Consider the following 20,342-nt stretch of genomic DNA (forward strand, 5'->3'; position numbering starts at 1 on the left):
TACATTCTCATATGAACTTAAATCATCACACCATATCCTACATGTGTATCTTACATTAATCTAAACTCATAATTTATTTTCCATTACATTAATATAGTGTTCAACTACAATATTTTAATCAAATATATATCAAATAATGAATGATATAACCATTTTAACATTTAATATATATATATATATATATATATATATATATATATTAAACGAGTTAAGAGACGAGAATCAATTTAAAAAAATATTATTATTATTTCTTTCTTTTAGCTTGAGTAAAACTATTTTAGTTTGAGGAAAATATGCTTACTTGAAGAGTCCAAATTCTCTATTAATTTTGTTGGTGTTGTCCTCTGACACTGTGTTGGTATTTTAAATATCTTTTTAATATATTTTAAAACGTAAAAATCCAAATTCTCACTTGAATCACTTGAATGACATAAATAGTGTTATTTTCGTTTAAGCTAAAAGCCCCTCTCGCTTGAGGCATAAATCTAGCAAAGAGGATGGCCAAGTGTATGGTCCATTTTCGCTATCAAAGAAATCTTCCACTCGAGAAAAATAGTAGAACTCTCACCCTTTGCACGAGAACCAGAGTAGTTAAAAAATTGAAAAGCAATTCAATCATGTTATTTCTAAACAACTAAATTCATGAATTCAAATCCTCTTAGATATTACTCGTAAACACATTTCATACATCATACTCATGTCGAGTCCTATTTCTATAAAAATAGTTGTATTAGAACATAAATCATCACTACACAAATAAGCTCACTATCAGATATACTTATAACAATCTTAGCATCATTATCACAAAGCATTAGTATCGCTCAAAAGATTGGACTACTCCCAACTAGGGTATGAAGAAAGTGAGAATGGTGCGGCGAGGGAGTCACTCAGGGAACGTAAGAGCAGTGATGAGAGGCTCCAGGTGGGGAAGGCGAGGAATGAGGTAAGAAGGTTTAGCGAGCTGGAAGTCCTGGTACTGAAACGCAGGTGCACAAGTGCATCCTACAAGAGAGTAGTTCCTCTCACCGTCTCTGGGAGGAGAAGTAACGCTTTTGAAGACCCCATCGGTGGAGAAGGTGTAATCGTTAGTGGGAAAAGAGCCAAACCAGACGTTGGGAGGGACTGTGTACTGCGGCATCTGATTCTCACAAAGATCCGATCCAAGACAAGTGAACTTCACACTCCCATCTTTGTCGTTCAGTTCCACAACGGTGAGAGGGTCGCCGATGTAATGATGCCAGGTTTCGGCGCAGGGAATGCGATGGAGGCGAGAAAGGGTTCCGGAGGGAAGGAGATAGTAGATGGAGGTGGAGACAGGCGATCCACTTTGTATTCCGGGGGAAGCTCAGAGGTGGAAAGATGAACGGAACTGTCTCGGAATGTTTCCGCGTAGAACCCACCTTCTGGGTTTGGTTGCAGATTCAGCTTCTTCACTATCTCTGATGCCGTCAAACTCATTCTCCTTTCTCTGCAATTCCAAGTCAACGCCCTTCTCAACTCTCTCCATATTTCTAACGCAATTTCATTATTATTTTCAAACTTTGCTATCGCGTGCGTGGTAGGTGAGGAATGGAGACGCAAAGCTCTGACTACCCACCCATTTAGAAACCCATGGTGTTTTTTTCTTGGCTAATCACTTTCTCTCCTTTGTTCTTACTATAATATTATTATTATTAGTATTATTATTATTATAATAATAAAAAGTTTATCGCAAAACATTTTTGAAAGGGTTAAATATTATTTTATACTAATTTTGTCATTTATTTTTAAAAGTATGTGAATTTTATTTTTCTCATTAAATTTTGTTAAGTTTATTTGATATTTTAAATATATTTTATGATAATATTTAAATTAACATTGAAACGAAAATATGTCGTAAACAATTTAAATACTATCATAAAATACGTTTAAAATGTTAAATTAATGTTAAAAAAATTAAATTTACACATTTTTAAAAATAAAAAATTAAATTAATAAAAAATTTTAAAAATAAACTAATTTCAAATTTTCCTAAAAAAACAAAAACGTATTTAACCCTTTTAAAAAATAAGTAAGGAAAGAAAACATAAAAAATAAGTAAGGAAAGAAAACAGATGCCAACATAAATAATAGGATTATAAAGTCACTGTATCATAATCAAAGCATTAATAAATGTATTACATTATTTCCCTTGATTTATGTAAGTTATAAATGATTAAAAGGTTATATTCACATTTCGATTTTACAACTATATATAAACTATAAAATAATTGATTATTGAACTTTATAATTATTAGGATAAAATTTTAAAATAATATGATAATGTAATTGTGAATTATGAATTAAATACAAATCATAGTTTCACAAATATCCAAAACTGTTAAATACCATTCGCGTGTCAATACAAAAACTTTAACAAACATTTTAAAAGATTTATATAATTCTTTTCTTTTAAAAAGATTACAAAATTCCAAATAATTTATAACAGAGTCTTGAAATCATATTTACATTTTCTCAGAAGCTGAAATTAGATGGATTTACATGAATTTGCATCTTGATCCTCACAAAAATAACAAATTAAAAACATGCTAATTAATTAGGCACACGCTTAGCGAATCTTGGTGAAGTTCTAACCCTAGGACTCTTCGCGCCTTCACCGCTACTCTTCTGTGTTTTGGGATTTGATTTCTCCGCCGCTTCAGCCACCGTCTTCTTCACAGTTTCGCCACCCTTAACCAATCTCCGCCTAGGGGTTTTAAACGGCACCGTATTAGAAGCCTCGATCTCCAAAGACGCCACCCTATCAAAATCGTCACCAAGCTTCCTCACTAACCGACTCTTCCGACCTTCACAAACTTCCTCCTCGATCAGATCCACGCACCTTCGACGTTTCCTCACAAACGGAGCCGGTGGTGGCGCAGGAGAAGCGTCTCTCTTCGATCCAGAGTGGGGAGGTATTGGGCTTTGTGATTGGGCCCTGTCGCGCTGGGAGCGGAGTCTTTGGACGTTGCCTTCGATTTTTCCCTGGAGGCGGAGACGCTTGAAGCTGAGGCCACCCATGGACCAGTGGGCTTCTTCGGCCCAAGACATTAACGGATCGCTGACGGGAGCGGGTGGGTCCACACGGTGGTCGTTGAACTTGACGTCGGTGTAAATGCGAGGGCGGGGGAGACTGGTGCCGTAGAACTTGCTAGGGCCAAGGGATACCATCTTGTGAGAAAATGAGTTGAGAGATTGGGAATTCAGTTAACCTAACAGAACTTGAAAAAACAAAATTGAAATAACGAAGAGGAGAGTATAGTGATGGCGAGAAGTGCGGAAGGGTGTGTTTGTTAAATAGGGAATGAAAAAGAGAAGGTTGTGATGGCGGGAACATTCCTTCGCGGGACAATTTGGCGGGGTGCAAGTTTGGCTACCTTTTTCGTTATAGGTTTCCGAACAAGGCTTTTTCTTCGTGGGCCTTGTATTTGCATGTCCATTAGTTTGGGTAATTTCTTTTTGCGATTTCATACTTGTCTTTTGTACCCTCGTAAATATTAAATTATCCTCGGTTTAAAATTCTTTTTGGATTGTATAAGTTAGAACTTAAATTATATGGGATTACACAATTGAAAACAGTAATTTGGACTTATATTTCAAATTACATAATTTAATTTTTTTTTACGAAAAAATGACTTTCGGCTGGAATAATTTGGAAGTCATCTTTTGTATAAATAAATTTTTAGATTATAAAATCTGAAAGGCACTTCCAACTGGCATAATCAAAAATCAGATTTTGCAAATAAAAAAAAAAGTTTCCAAATTATAGAATTCATAGCACGTTGCTAAAGTAAAATCCAAATGTTTCTGTTATGAGTCCATGGCACAACACATAAGATAAGGGGCTGGTGATGACAAGAAGGCGGATGTAGCGGCCAACAAGAAGGTGGGCGGCAAAGATAAAGAGAGGAAGCAAGGAAGCCGAACTTGTCTTTTACACACCCCACGGGGGTGGGAGGTGCAAAACAAAATAGCCTTAATTTTGAGGCTATTTCTTCTTCACCATATGATTTCTTCATGTTTTCAAATGTATTGTGCAATTTAAAATATATTTTAACATTTGAATATATACTATGAATCATACAATAATGTATTTTAAATTTTTAAAGTATATAATTGAGAATACATTTATGAATTATGTAATCTGTAATTTAAATTTACAATTTAAAATATATTTTTAGATTATATTATTTAAAATTAATCTTCATATTACATAATCTAAAATGTATTCTAAGTTGTCCAATTTCATAATGTATTTCCAAAGTGCTTAATCTAAAATATGTTTTTAAAACGGAATATGTATTCCATATTACATAATTTAAAATAATATTTTGAATTATACAATTTAAAATATATTTATGGGTTATACAATCCAAAACATATTTCTGTATCTAAAATCTAAAAATACGCTATAATTTAGAACAATTTACAATTTAAAATACTGGTTAAAACATTAGAAGTTATCAGTTCGTCTTAAACGATGAGATCTTACTATATTAAGGGTGAAGGAGTTCTAATTCCCAAACAACCATTCTAAGTCTCAAATTCTACGCTGTTTTTTCTGTTGAGAACACACGAATTAACTTTTTCAAGTGCACAAACACGTAAAGTGATGAAAAAGGTAAAAGATATGTCTGCATAAAGTATTTCAAAATTTCAACGAACATTTAATTAACAAGCACTTTTACTTTCTCACTCTAAAAAGGTCAAACCAATCCAAGCACACGCTGTAGTATTTTCATGATCCGTTAAATACAAGTTTGCGATCCTACTAGACTGTATTCATATTACAAATACAAAAATCAAAAGCAGGTAGACTAAATTAAAAAATAAAAGGTTGCCACATAAGACAGATATCTAGCCAGTTGGAACATAGCATCTGGCCACATTACGATTTAGTCCTATTCTCACTTCAGCACATGCTCATTAACAAATTGATCGAGTACCTTATCCACCAAACAGGGAAAATCAAGTTCTACCTTCTCTACAAATTACTGCACGTTTGCAATTCTTTCCATCTTCTGGTGCAATCGTACAGTACAGCAACACTTGATATAACACATGAAAGATGAGCATGAGGCGCGCTTCTTCGTATATTCTTCTGTATCAATAAATATGACAATTAGTACCAAAAGTAAAAAAATAAAGATTACAGATTCACATAATTTGAATTGATATTGGGAGTCTCAACAAAATCATAGGATTCTCCGCATAAAATGAGCAACTATATGGACGTATAAGTTGAGAGTAGAGTCTGGTGATTTTGATGTTATGACAACATTTTCCGTGACCATGGTCGATGTGCATGAAGGACTAGTTACTATATTTCATCATTAACCAAGGCGTGTTGTGCGTCTTGCAGTCTTAAACACAGATGTTTTTTCAATCTTTATTCTTTCCTTTATTTTTTACTCTATCGTTTTACCCCCAACCGTGAAGGACACCGTCAACATCAAAATCAGTAAACATTATCACACTCACAAACAGCACACATGGCAGCTTTCTTGATTCACCTAAAATCATACGTTTTGCAAACTCCCTGCATGTTGCAGTATATACTTCAGCAGTTCAGCTAGGAAAACATTTTAAAATTGCAGGAGACAAAATACAATATAAAATTGCATAGAAGAACCTGAAAACATAATCTGAGACTGAGGAATCCTCCATAAAGAAAAAAAAATATGTACACTCAATTGGAGGATAATCTACCAGAGGCTAATAATGAACTATATTCCTAGCAAATGAAATACTGAAATCTCAAAGCTTAATTGTTTTACCAGTGAAAGATTCTATCAAGTTGCTGTATTGGAAGGCTGATTTTGACACAACTCGGCACTCAACATATGATGAAGAAGAGCATCAACCCTCTGGCTTCGTGTTTTAGTGCTGCAGCAATAATGTTAAGAGTATAAGATCACCATCAATATGCCTTCAAATAACATCTGCTTCTAAATTCAATTAGTCTTTCACAAGGTATTAGATCATGATTAAGTGGTAAGAATTCAACCATTATCGTTTCATTCCTCAAAATAACTAAATTTAAGCATAAGGTATGATGAAGCTGTGCATCATATACACTTCAAACCAAAGGGATTTTGTTTCAGGAAGCATGTTATGGATGTGAAACTATTCCAGTACCTTCATCTTACAACTAAAAGCGTTTAAGATGAGTTGGTCTTTGTTCAATAAACGTAAAGATCTAATTTCAAGGTCTAGGATTCCCACATTGGAAGTATGGAATTCTAGTGGGGTATAAGGCCCTGAGTTTTCAAACTACAACAGGTAGCTTTTGTGTTGTAGTTATCCCAAGGTTTTTATCAATTGGTATCAAAATCTTCCATCAAGTCTCATAGCTAAAAACAAATGGCACAGATGGTGACATCCGCATAGCAGGGTTCACTCAGGACTAGTCAAAGGCCAAGTGCACCGCTAGCCTGCCTGGGCTTCAGGGATATGCAGTGTGATGGGAAGTTAGGACCCAATTACAACGTATGGGAGTTAGAATTCCATGGAAATATGGGATTCCAGTGTGGGGCTTTATAAGACCTTGGATTCTCCAACTACAATAACTAGCTTTTGTGGTGTGGTTCTCCTAAAATTCTTATTAATATAAAAGAGCAGCTTATTTTGTGCCTTGAATCCACAAAAAATATTGAAAGCTATACATACCCAATAGACCGTTTTCGATATTTATCTCCTTCAACATCCTGTGTATAGAAGCAAAAGATAGTACAATCAATAACCGATGAAACACCAATTAATAATTCGATAAAATATAATACTAAACAAAGAAATCACATACAATAATACAGCAGTATACTTGCTGTCTTTAAAGACAAAATTCTCCCACAATTAGTGCGCTCACCCACAAACGGCAAATAACAAAATACTTTTATTATTAAGATGTAATCATAGTGAATAACAACCATCAGTTATTTTCTACCAATAACTACCATCATTTAGTTTCTAAGAGAATACAGAATGTGTTATTTCCTGTCATACTCAAAGTAATAATTATATCAATAAATCGGTGGATCCTTCCTAAACTCTGGATCTGGGCTCCCATCAGAAAGAGAACAAAATCATGTAGAAATCGAAAAGCTACTTTCACATTCAGTAAGAGACATTACAAAATTATCTACGGAGCTGTGAAAGTTTGGAATGGGGACGTTTACTTCAGAATCAAGTAATAAGAAGCTTCCAAAGTGAGGGTAAATAAAAACTGGAAAAAGATAGATAAATACCGAACATAGTTTCAACATCCATCTAACTCTTCAATTTTATTATTTTTTAAGTAACTGAAAAAGCTAAGAAACAAAAAAACTGAAAAAATAATAAATATAAACACTTAAGTGAGTATTCTTGGGGTGCTTCGATAAAATGAGTGGTCTATGTATTTTTTATTATTTATCACTCAAAAAATGTTTTAGGTTCATATCAAGTTTCAATGATACCCATTACGCACTAAAATTAGTAAAACATCTCCTACTCAATGCATTGATAATATTAGGATAGTGATTGTTGCATACAGTAGGGCGTGCAGATAATTACGGCTACTAAAAAAAGTTGCAGTGAGACTCAGTTTGTTTTCATGTGGCAGAGGAGTCTGTGATCGAGAGTACCATTACTCATTAGCATCGGAATTATTTGTGATCAGAAATAACAATGCCAAATAAGTTTGCTTGCTATTTTCCAGGAGCAGTAACTAATAAGTAGTAGCCAACCACTGATTTAAAATAACAGAATTGCAAAAGTTGCATTATTTGTTTCCAATCATTGGATTTGATATGAATCACTCTACAAAATTTGGTGCAGCTGTTTATAATTTTATTGTTTAACTGAAATACTTATCATTTATTAGTTAATACTTAAACACAACTGCTTGAAAGACTTAGCCATTTATAAATCCTTATGGGAAAGAGTTCACCGTTAAATACAAACCTTGTCCGTTTCTTCAGAACTTTCTGATGACTCAAGATCCATTTCAGCAAAGAATGCCTCCAAGACAAAAGCAATAACCTGAAATGCAGGGAAGACAAAATCATTTCCAACTTATTAAGCATAAACAATGTGTTAATATGATACAATTTAGGCAATGGTATTCCCTTTGGTTAACCATAAAAATATTAACATTTTTTAGTTTGACTTATTAGACTCTATGATGCATGGATATGATACACATATCATATATACTTATTTTAAAAATAAGATGTGACAAATACATATTTAAAAATCTATAAAATCTTAAAACATGATAGGTATATAATTTCAATTGTGAGATCCAAATTAAAATCACAATTCTTAGATATTGCCAAAATAAAAAGTTATAAATCTTCGTTACTATAAAAATATTTGAGCTTCATAACTTTGGATTCTTCATAAAAACGTATAAATGAAGAATCCTAGAGTATCGTCTCATATATATCGAATACAGATATGGATACATTACACATATTGAAGTATTGAAGTATAACCACATAAGAGTTAAGACCTAACCTAGATCAATTCCAAGAAAGTCATGATTGATTTTTGGAATGATGAGATGGCCGAACATAAGATCTATGATATGTCATCCTCAGCCTAACTCAATTCTAAAGACTATCTCATTGGTCAAATTTATAGTTGATCTGTGATCTCAACAAAAATTCATGTTACTGCTTTCCGTTAAATAAACTATTGTAAAGAATTTCAATGGTGCATGTCCATATGAGAAACATTGTAACTTCTCAATGTTCTCATTCCTGAGATATAATTCGTAGTCCATTAAACTGACAATGTATCAGATACGGACAGAGTAAACCATACCAAGTTCAGAAGCAGCAAAACAGTAACTAAGTAGAAGCTAATGAAGTACAAATAAGTCCACGAAGTCCCAGTTAGTTCCTTGTAACTCTGAAATAGAAAACCAAAGAACCTATCCGTTAAGAGAATATGGAAGTCATAATTTCACAATACCCAAAGATGAAGATATCACACAATAATTGATTAACAAAACTAACAGATATGACAACTCATGCAGCAAGTAATCTGTGCTTATTTTGGATTATTGTTCATTACAATAAGCGTTCTACAAACAACCAAGCATTGAAACAAATTATGCACAAAATGCTTGGTAATTATAATATTATTCAATTATCTTTACTTGATCATTAGGTTTCTTCAACAAAGATGGGATATGGGCGTTGACTGAAGTCTAAAAAGAGACTTACCCTCTAACAAAAGGACTAGTCTGGAATTCCTAGACAGCCCTTTTCATTCGCATGTTAGCATGAAAGATAAATGAATCCATAAATTTGTAAAACACCACAACTCCAAAAAATACACCCAACAGGAGGGAACTGACAGCATTTACTCCGATACCCGATTATACTCCCCAGGGATGGAAAATGGATAAATAAGATAAGTTTTAATCCTGGTTATAACAATATGGATTGAAATAATCCATGTATCCATTTTGAAATATTAAAAATTCAATTGAAAAATTGAATCTATCCATTTATTTGATATAAATCTATACATTTAGAATTTTTTCAAGGATGATAACCAATCGATCCACAAATATACTATCTTTGGTTCTATATATAAGAAACAAATACCTAATTCATCATCACTAGAAAAAAGTAGTTAAACTGGTTGGTTTCATTAATAATTTCTTAAATTTAAATTTTATTTCAAAAATGCACGTAGAATAAATGGCTCAAGGGATGGTCATATTTAATGATAATTCAATTAAGTATTTATCAATCAATAAGAATGACAAATTACGTTGATGAAAAATAAACGCATCCACTTTAATGATTAATGAGTTGATATCTCATTGATATTACAACCTCACAATAATGTAAGGGCAAAAATGAAATTAACAATTAATGCATTTGAAATTAATCATGTTTTTTTTAAATGTATTTTGTAAAATAATTGAAACAATGTTTTAAAATATATTTCTTGGACATTTTACAAATAAATTAAGAATGATTTAAATATACAAAAAATAGATTGAGTTCGTTTGATCCATTAAGTATTGATCAAATCATCCATTACAATTTTGAATTAATAAATCAATCATTAACTATTCACAAAGTTGAATAGATTGGTTGGATTCAATCCATTTTTTTAATGGTAATGAATGAATTGATTTGTCAGAGTCACCCCTAATACTCTCTAAAGGTACAGAGTGGTATAAGATATGACGTAAAAAGGAATATATATATATATATATATATATATATATATATATATATTTATATTTATACAGATTAATTTTGTCATTCGAGACCAAATCTTAGAATCATTGTCTAAAACTCAATATGCCTTATTTCCAACAGGAGAGTTAGGTCACTTGAAACTTCCTCCAAAACACACTAGGACACTGAACAATCCTTCTACTTTGTCATTATGCACAAAAATCAATGCAATAAACATCAAATTATAATGTCCATTCATTATTAACTTTCACTACAAATCAAATACATTTTACCGAAACCACTAATTGGTCATGGATTCCACTCAAATTAAATGATAGATTGAAGACAACTTGTATGATGAATTCATATGGACTATTCTAAACTTGACCTAGTATACAACCAAATGTAACAGGTTGATAAAATAGGCAGAGTGTAAGTTGACCGGGAACACAATCAAAACATACCAGTAGGCATCATGCTTCACAAGTACTTCAGTTAGCATATCAAGTTTCCCTCATATAGCTAGCTTACATTGGATAATATTGTTAGTAGGATATTAAGTTTACTACTAGAAGCTGTTAGAACATTCTAGAGATTTCTCCGTAATTACTTTTATAGGGTTAGAAGTTTATATAAAGGCTGATGTACTATTTCAAATTAATCAATTGAATAAAAATCTTCTTTCTTTCATATTAATATTTCCGAGTGATAATACTATATTGATTTCCAATTTCCATCATTATAAAGGCAATGCTGGCTATAGGATTGGTTCAGTGACTTTTATATATTACAAAATTTTAAGACTTCGGTCTTTAACCGAACCAAATGACATCATTTGATCCATGTAACCAAACTCACCTAGTTGTAAAGACTTTGTTCTTGTATTTTTAGTAAAGTACTACTGGGACCAGAAATTTAATAACGATAAATCGTTATAAAACAAAGAAATATATGTCACATACCAATGCTGGCTTGCCTGCAATAACTATTAGTCTAATTGCATAGTCAAGAACCAACAGATCACAGTGTAAGTCAAAAAGCATAAGTAACAGCATACATACCGTCATCACTTCATCCCAGGTTGCCGTGACAAGAAAATTGAAAAGTGTCACTATTCCATTAGGGTAATCATTGAAATTGAAAACCAAATAGCTATTTTCTGTCAAGAATGACACTCCAAGAACATTTACCTTAGCAATTATTCTATTTGTTTATAGCAAGCGATTATTCCATTTAAGAAGCAACATAAATACCAGTATTAAATTCATCCCTTGATGTTGACCAAATTCACACCTTCTCCCCCCCCAAGAAAAAATGTCATGTTTAGTGAGCATAATGAAATTACACAAGCTTGAAATTTGTGTGGGTGTGAAGAATGATATAATTGTTACTAAAGGAGACAATTTTATAGATGATAAAAGGATACTCATTTTCAGCAAGAGCTGTCGATTCCAATTCGGGGTTTCCAGCATTAACAATTCCACCAAAAAGCTGCAGAAACGAAGATGGAACACGAGTAATTTTATTAGAAAAAAGAAAGATATAGATCATTAGTACAGAAAGGCGAAATAAATCCTCAATTTAACATGTAAATCTATGTAGAAAATTATCAATCACTACTAGCATTTCACTCACCTGTACACCAAGCGAACAATAAATGCATAAGACACAAAATATGATCCCTAGGTATGGCATCAAACTTGGTATTAGAGTCAAGAAAGTTGCCACAAAGGCTCGGTATCTCTTGACATGCATTAGGAGTCTTATTAATCTCAACATTCTTGCAAGAAGAAGGTAACGAATCCTGCAAGGGAACGAGCAAAGCAATGGGTAATAGCAACTCCAAATAAATGCTACAAAACCAATGCACAAATATTATTGGCACAACTTCCCATCTCGGAAATGAATATACTATTTTTCAGGCATGCTAGTAATGAAAATGGGTCCTGCCAAACTGTCGTATCAAACTTCATTTTTCTTTAACTCTAATTTTAACCAAGAATGCGACATCTTTTTTGAATAAAATGAAATTAGATCTAGAACACCATAATACGTACATTAACATTGGCATCTATTACCTTCACATAAACCATAGATAACCTTTCGTTCTTTTAGATAAGCAAAAATAATAATAATAATCCAGTGAGAAATCGAAAGTAAAGTTGGGTAACTAGATAGAACCTAGAAGTACTGCATCTTTCCGAAGGGAAAATCATTAATAATGACCGGGTTTAAGTTTTAGGGATAGAGTTTCTGTGACTATGATAATGAAGGTAACATAAACACAAACATAATTAGAATTGAGAATAGATTATGCTTAACTCAAACCCAAAAGTTTGATCAAGGAGGAATGACCGCTCAACTTATATAAGGGCTACTTTGTCTAAATAAATGCACAGCAGATATGGAATCTTAACAAGACTCCACACTGGAGATTTTGAATGTGAAGTTCGAAAAAAAAAATATCTCTAGATCCCAGTATTAGGAATAGGATATATTGGGAAAGTACTTTTCAATTCTAGGGCATTATTATTGCAAATGTTGGTTCCTGTTAGGAAAAAAGCATTCTAAGTGCCACTTTTTCATTAATCGATTGCACTCTCTGGCATGTAGTCATCCAGTGTTAAGTTTCTTATAGATTGTTGCCAGAGGTTTCTGCAGTGGCTGGTGGCTTGATTCAGGTGGGATGGCTTCAATGGAGTACGGGTGCACAATGAAGGTAAGTCAACAGACGAAATAAGACCTGGAAAATGAATCCCGGACATGCTTACTGGAAAGGCTGGGCACCAAGAATTACTAAGAAATGAAGACTGACGCAGTAAAAGCAAAAGAGACCCCCAAATTGGAAGATCTCTATACCAAGTTGAAAGGAAAAATCTAAAATCTTATTTTATAATAGTCTGTTGTAACTTTTTCAATAATCACGTTCCTATTATAGAATATTCAATGGCTTTGGTAATGAATACGGTCAGACAAGCCCACTAACCACCTACAATGGTATTTCCCTTCCCAATCACGATTTTCGCATCTACAAGACTCAAATCTAAAACCTTGTTTAAGGGATCAAGTTCAATACCTTTCAAACCAACTAAGCCTTATAATTAGTTTCCCATAATACGGCCAATCTGTTGGAATAAGTCTATATATCCTAATTATATCTCCAAATAAGAAAATATGGTCGCAAATAAAATAAGTATGATTAAATGGAAAACCATAAAATCATAACAGCTCAAAATACAACCATGATAAAAATCAACAGATAGAAATTTTTCAAAAAGATAGTTCCTCCAAGATTAAATGTTTAAACACAATGCCATACCATTTAAAGTTCACACTATTTGGCCAGTGGATATTAGATAATGCACAAAATTCAGCTTTATATGTTTTGTATGGTTTCAAAGCATCAACTTAGTAAACGCAAAGGTCTATGTATAATATCTCTCCAACATTTGTCCATAAGTCATTAATAATAATTGAATATCATAGCTGAGAAGAAAATGCACCACTACTATGGCTGAAGGAGTGCTAAGTGAAAAATAAATCTAAAAAAGTGCAACATTAAGCATAATGTTTCATGCAGTAGTTTGGAATTATGAACCAAAAAGAGAAATCTAAAACATTTGAAAATTCATAGTAAAAGTTCATACCATTCTCCATTTGCGATAAAAGGAAGATCATCATCAGGTACAGCAAAAGTTACAGTTTCTCCAATGACTGCAAAATTTAGAATTATCAGTCAGAACAGCATAGCATGGCCTTAAAAACTAGAGTTTCCATAAAATAAAACAAATCCAGGGCCTAAAATGAATCAACATATTATGAACAAGAATAGCAGATTCTAGGCACCTAAGATTACGCAACAACAAATCAAACCTTTTTCTCATTAGATGAGGTCAGCTACATAGATCAAGTGACATCATAATATTCTATAGTGAATCATGTCTATAAAGAAACTATTGACCTTAAATTCCTTCTATGTGGTTTTGCCCTATTTCTCTTTCCTCTCTCTTATCTAGGGCTTCCAATGGGTGTTCTCTCCACATACTCAAACCATCTAAGGCAAGTTCTACAAATTTATTCTACTCTAGGTGCTACCCCAACTGACTCTTTTGCATTCATTCCTAATATTTTACTTTTGTTTATTTTGTCTGCTGACTCAACAAAGATTTTCATTTGTTTATGCGCCTGTTTACTTTTTATTGCCCAACACTCAATATCATACGGTATCAGAGGTCTTAAAATTCACCAAAAAGAAATTCAGAGGTCTTCTAATTGAGCAATAAAACTTTCCCTTAAGCTTGTACATTACTTTTCTGTCACATATAATACTCAAGCTACTATATTTAATTTAGCCCGACTAAATCCTACTGTTTACATTTTCTTCTATTTCCGTACACCCGAGACTACCACTATTTGTCAGAATCCCATGATTTATACTGCAGTTAATATTTTCCTGTAGTTTTAATTACATAATTAGGAGATTTAATTGCATTCCATATTTAAGAGCATAATTAGTAGGATTAATAGACTGACAGTATATTTCATATTTAATGTATAGGATCATTGATCTTGAATTGTCGGGATAGGTTAATTCCATCATAAATTATGATTTTCAGTTCAATGTCTTTGTATTCTATTTAAGAGAAATTGCTCCTCTATGAACAATATTAGAAACAGTTTTTCTGAAACTATTTCATGGTACAGGTTTTCAAATCCAACTCAGAACATTCCAGAATGCTAAACCCAATCGAGGAATACTAAAAGCCAATCAAACTGTAAAGTAATAGAAATCTAAATCTAAAAACCTGCTTGCTTTTATTAGGTTTGGGTCACATTTTAAACACTATTTTTAAAACCAAACCCAATAAAATCGCATTCTTTTAATGTTATAAGGACAATGATACTATGACTCCCATTTTTTGACTTTCATCTTTTACTCCTTGACATGGTTTAGTGTGGGTCACTGATTAATGTACCACTAATTTTTCTTTGAAAGAATCAGTGGTCCATACTAAGTCATGTCAGGAAGTAAAGGATGAGAATCAAAATATAATTTTCCATGTTATAATGAATTTGGATTTTCTGCTAGGTTTTTTTGTACTTCCATCTATGTGTCTTTAAAATACATTGATGTAAACTGAGCAGAGAAACTGAACTATGTTATCATACGTTTCCTTTTTCACTAGCACACAAACCAATTAAAATCCCTTATAGTTATTGAAAGCAACCATATGAATCACTATAATTACAATAATGCTAAGTATGCTAGAAACCTTTCAGTTGTTTAGGTTCTAAAACATCACCGTTACTTACAATAAGAAAACCCAAGTCCTTACACTCAACTACTTTCATATATTTAAGTGGTATAGAAAACAAACTAGTCAGTAAAATAGACAGTTCTCTGAGAAAAAAAAAACATGCAAAATAATTATACTCAAGGAAAAGGGAAAAAATACATGTAAAATGGTGTTAAGAAAGTGTTGATATATTAATGTAGTATTTGAAATAATATTAGATAATGAAATAAATTAATAAAATTAAACCAAATCATCTTACTGTTGGTTTGATCAAGTTTCTCTATAAGCCCTTCTAGGAGAGAAAAATATGGATCGGACTACTCACTAAGCTAAAATTAGTTTATGCATAAGTTAAAAATAAAAAAATATTGGAGAAGCTATATAAGAGAGCTTCTACAAATTAGCTCGTGCATAAGTTAATTTTAATTTATGGAGAAGCTAATTTCAAGTTTTCTTTCAGGAGCTTATGGATAGATTTGTTCAAACAGACCCTCAAACTAATCCAAAGTACTTTTAATTTGATTGAATTGGATTGAATTTGGTTTTGTATTCCAATAGAACCAAACTAAACTGCTGAATATCTCCTTCTCATGGAAAAAGCAAAGGAACAAATTCTATGCCATCAACCACATGTTTAAAGAGAAAAAAGTATCAAGCACCATAATGAGTTACCAATTATCACCGTGATAATAAAATCAAAGCGATTTTGACCATCCCGCCAATAGTTCTCAAATCCGTATGCATAAATCTTTAAAAGCATTTCTACTACATATATCCACCCTGAAAGAAAGCAAGGAATGATCATCTGAGAGAGTAAAAGCATAACATTTTGTGCATTACAATAAAATAAAATGCACCAAAGCAAAATAAAGAATCCCCAAAGTTCTCAACAGTATTTTACGAATCAACAATAATAAAAGGGATGCCACATTCTCATAACTGATTTTATTTCTCGTGCACTAAGATAGCATGGATAAATTTATAAAATCAAGCTATAGCCTAAAATTCTGTCCTACAATTATTTGTTCATGCAAGCACAAAAGCATGTCATGTAAAACTGAAAAAAATAGAAGAAAATAAAATCTCAGCGGAAGCTAATCCCCGTGAGATGCATTCTCATAGAAAGTATCTCACAAAATAAAATAAGTGAGGTTCACGTAGTTTAGCAAGTCCTTTTTTCTTAAAAATATGCTGCCTAAATAAAAAGTTTTTAGTTTACTTAGAACCCAAAGAAACAAGAATTCTTAGTATTTATTGTCATTGAAAACAACTATTAAAAAGTTATAACCTGATAAACAAAATAGAGACAAACCACTTACGCTAATTCTTTTTTCTTAAAAATACACTGTCTGAATAAACAAATTTTAGTTTAGTTAGAACCCAAAGAAAAAAGAATTCTTAGTATTTAATGTCATAGAAAACAACTATTAAAAACTTATACCTTTTCTTGATACACAAAATAGAGACAAAGAGATTATTTACTTGTGGTTTACTTTCATATCCAATATTTTTGTTGGTTAATCTCTTTAGATTATACTTTAAATATTATTGTGATTTAAAAGGTTAATTTAAGAAATTATTTTAATTTAGTTAGAGAGATTTGTTTTATGAAGTTTTCTAGGTAATTTGACCTTGGAATGGTCATTCTGCCGTAGAAGGATGTTTCTCGACCCTTCACACTGCTTTTCTTTTAACAATTATTTCAAAATACCGACTATCCCTTTTCCATCAGCACCTCAGAGACCCATATCTCTTTCAACCACCTTTACTACTAATCCTAACTTTTTTTTCTCACATGATCTCGTATTTTTTTCGAAATAAATAATTTCAAAATCAACCATTCTATATCAGAAATCACAATTTCTATCAATCAACGAAATTTGGAATTCTTTATTTTCTCTAGTCTGTTTTTAACACTGCAATATTGAAAAATTAATATAAACTATACTGAATATCCTGGCTCTGAAACATCTCCTGGCCATAATATATAAATCTTACTTAAACCACCCCTGCATATGAAAATAATGAATCAGAGGAACTTAGTCAGGGGAGCTTAACTACTCAATTCAAGATATCTAAAAATATATTTTGCTTTAAAGAATCAGCAGCATCTTGTACGGTACAAAAGAGAACTTCACTGCAAGGGCAAAGAAATGACAAGTAAATACACAGTTTAGATGTCCTTACCAAAAACGAACTCAACTATTTGCCACAGCTTTTGACCAGAATTGTTTTCTATATCAAGCTGCGATTGTGAATTAATACAAAATTATCAACATGTAGATACATATACACCTTCAAAAATTTGAATCAGTGAGAACATACATGTCAGAAAATTTATTTTGATAATATTCGTAGAAGAGCAATTGCTCTTAAATCTAATACAAAAACCTTAATAAGGGAAGATCTTAATGTATGATGGACACAATCCATCCCTATAATTCTTCAAGATCAATGGTGTTGTACAATAAATATAAAATATATTAGCAGTCTATTAACCCTCCTAATTATGGAATGTAATTAAATCTTCAAATTCTGTAATTAAAACTTTTTGGAGATCTTACGTCTCCTATGAATAAGGTCAGATTACAATATATAAGTATCGTGCAATTTTCATCTTACAAACTAGTTTTGTGAGGTTGAGTTATACACAAACCTACTTACTAAGATGATATCAAATCCTATCCTAGTCAAGTTCTTTGGGAGTATGCCTCTTGGGAGAAGGTGTGTTAGAAATTTCACATCAACTAGGAATAAGTCAGATTATAATATATAAGTGGAATGTAATCTTTATATTACAAGTCAATTTGTGGTGTAAATCAAGGGATTCTGTCAATATATAAGCTAGGAGTAACAAGTCGAGGCCCTTACAGACATAGCACATGTTCAAATACATATCACCAAAGAAAACTCTGAAATACAATATAATATCATGCTTCAAAATCACCAAGAACAAGGTGCACTTTTGTTAATTATCTTTGATAAACATACCCATACAACATTAGCTAAGTTTATTGAAACAATCAATTATTTAGGTTGCATAGTCCATATTAACTACCACCACTAAACGGCTTGAACTTCTCATTCAAGATCTCGTTTCCTGGATGCTGCTATTATCGTGAGAAGATTATCTAATAATATAGAATGGATAGGATCTACTCACTTTACATTTTTCTTTTACCAAAAGGGTTGAGACTAACTTTTTAAAAATAACAAGTGACCTCTCCTTTCTGTGCTAGAAAGAACAGTGTAACGGTACTTTTTTTTAGCAATATAGGTTGGTCCTTCCAATGTGACATTAACATTTAAATCATGCATTTAATATGATGGTATTGGATCATTTATAAAAGAACATAACGTTCAGACATTTTTCGTATGAAAAGTTCGTGACTGTCTTCTTATATTTGCAGAAGCTCAAATTCTTAATAGAGGAAAATATCTAATAACATCTTCATTATTTCTAATAGAGTAACTTAGAATATCTTAAACTGTTGCTTATGATTTAATTTTCATAATACCTAATATTAATTATTTATTTTCTTAATTAGTTAGGATTATGCTCTAATGTTGTTAGATATTGTTTGATATTATTAAGATATTGTTAGATATTGATAACCACAATATCAAACAATATCTTCTATTTAATCTTTTTATTTTCAGTTACTCTTTTTATTTGTACCTCTCTCTAATATAAATAGATTACCCTATGGGTGGTTTATACACAAGGGAGACTAATCTTCAATCCCTATTTTCTTTATTTTCAACATGGTATCTAGAGCTTAAGGTATTTTTTTCTTTTCGTCACCGTTGCCTCTGCCTCTGCCGTCGCCACTGAAGCCGCCGCCTCTGCCAAACCTCCGCCGGACCGCCGCCGCTGGACCTTCGCCGGACCTCCGGTGGGCCTTCGCCGTACCTTCACCGGACCCCGCCGGACCACCGCCGCCGGACCTCCGTTGCCGGAGTGCCAATTCTGACCGGCAACCTTGAAGTCGTGCCTCCTCCATGGCGTCTTTCGCTTCCTCTTCCCATTCTGAAAACTCTTCTGGTATGTCTGACCCGTCCATCTACACTAACTATGTTAGTTAATGTACACTTATCCATTGACAAGTTAATTGGCCATAATTATGCAACATGGTCATCAGACGTCCGATTATGTCTTAAGAGTCAGAGGTATCTTGATCATCTTGCCCCAAAAGCACCTACTCTCACTCCGGCTGAGAACGACCGTTGGGAAACCATTGATGCTCAATTATGTGTGGTTCTCAAGGGTACTCTTGATCCTTCGTTAAAGCAACTTTTTCGTTCCTACGAAACATGTGCTCAAATCTGAGAGCATGCTAAGTTATTATACACCAATGATACTCAACGTCTCTATGGTGTTTGTTCTAAATTTGCAACGCTTATTTCCTCTAAACATCAAGACTCTATGACTGATTATATGGGCAAAAATCATGCTCTATTTCATGAATTCAATGAATTATTGCCTCCTTCCCCCGACCCTGCCACGGAGATCGAACAACACTCAAAGTTCTTCAATGATGGAGCATTACATGGGCTTGCTGATAAATATTCACATATTCGTGATCAAATTTTGGGTTCCCCAGTTGTCCCCACCTTAACTTCAACCTACTCTACTCTTTTGCGTGTACCAGAACAACCTAACACTGATACACCTGCTTTTGTTGATGATTCTTCTACATTGGTATCTCACCGCGATGACCGGACTCGCCCTCGCAAACAGAGAAAAGGGCGTCCTAAGTGTGAACATTGTGGAAAGCTCGGTCACAAAATTGACAAGTGTTATGCATTACATGAGTGTGAACATTGTGGCAAGCCAGGTCAC

General features: G+C 32.8%; 2 protein-coding genes and 1 pseudogene across 3 annotated transcripts in view; all 3 read right to left on the minus strand.

The window, feature by feature from the left end:
• Window positions 1–752: 752 nt before the first annotated feature.
• On the minus strand, window positions 753–1,594 carry LOC114182412 (annotated as a pseudogene).
• An 863-nt stretch (window positions 1,595–2,457) lies between these two features.
• On the minus strand, window positions 2,458–3,407 carry LOC114182360. The gene has a single exon (XM_028069228.1). It carries the CDS (start codon window positions 3,187–3,189, stop codon window positions 2,572–2,574), a length of 618 nt encoding a protein of 205 aa, XP_027925029.1. The 5' UTR covers window positions 3,190–3,407; the 3' UTR covers window positions 2,458–2,571.
• A 1,257-nt stretch (window positions 3,408–4,664) lies between these two features.
• LOC114181299 (two pore calcium channel protein 1B) overlaps window positions 4,665–20,342 on the minus strand; it is a 29,071-nt gene continuing 13,393 nt past the window's right edge. The window contains exons 14-24 of one of the 2 annotated variants that reach the window (XM_028067718.1): window positions 17,687–17,744; window positions 16,172–16,279; window positions 13,850–13,916; window positions 11,838–12,006; window positions 11,629–11,693; window positions 11,264–11,354; window positions 8,824–8,910; window positions 7,960–8,037; window positions 6,688–6,725; window positions 5,796–5,904; window positions 4,665–5,116 (exon numbers count right to left, since the gene is read on the minus strand). In XM_028067718.1, coding sequence (XP_027923519.1) covers window positions 5,811–5,904; window positions 6,688–6,725; window positions 7,960–8,037; window positions 8,824–8,910; window positions 11,264–11,354; window positions 11,629–11,693; window positions 11,838–12,006; window positions 13,850–13,916; window positions 16,172–16,279; window positions 17,687–17,744 — 855 coding nt within the window. In that variant the 3' untranslated portion in view covers window positions 4,665–5,116; window positions 5,796–5,810. Of the gene's footprint in view, window positions 5,120–5,795; window positions 5,905–6,687; window positions 6,726–7,959; window positions 8,038–8,823; window positions 8,911–11,263; window positions 11,355–11,628; window positions 11,694–11,837; window positions 12,007–13,849; window positions 13,917–16,171; window positions 16,280–17,686; window positions 17,745–20,342 lie in introns of both variants that reach the window. The other variant, XM_028067717.1, reaches the window with a different exon arrangement.

The sequence above is a fragment of the Vigna unguiculata genome, chromosome 4, assembly GCF_004118075.2.
Source record: "Vigna unguiculata cultivar IT97K-499-35 chromosome 4, ASM411807v1, whole genome shotgun sequence".
Classification (NCBI taxonomy): domain Eukaryota; kingdom Viridiplantae; phylum Streptophyta; class Magnoliopsida; order Fabales; family Fabaceae; genus Vigna; species Vigna unguiculata.

Excerpts from the sequence above, each read along its gene's own strand:
- LOC114182360 (XM_028069228.1), bottom strand. The coding sequence starts at position 3,189 with ATGGTATCCCTTGGCCCTAGCAAGTTCTACGGCACCAGTCTCCCCCGC.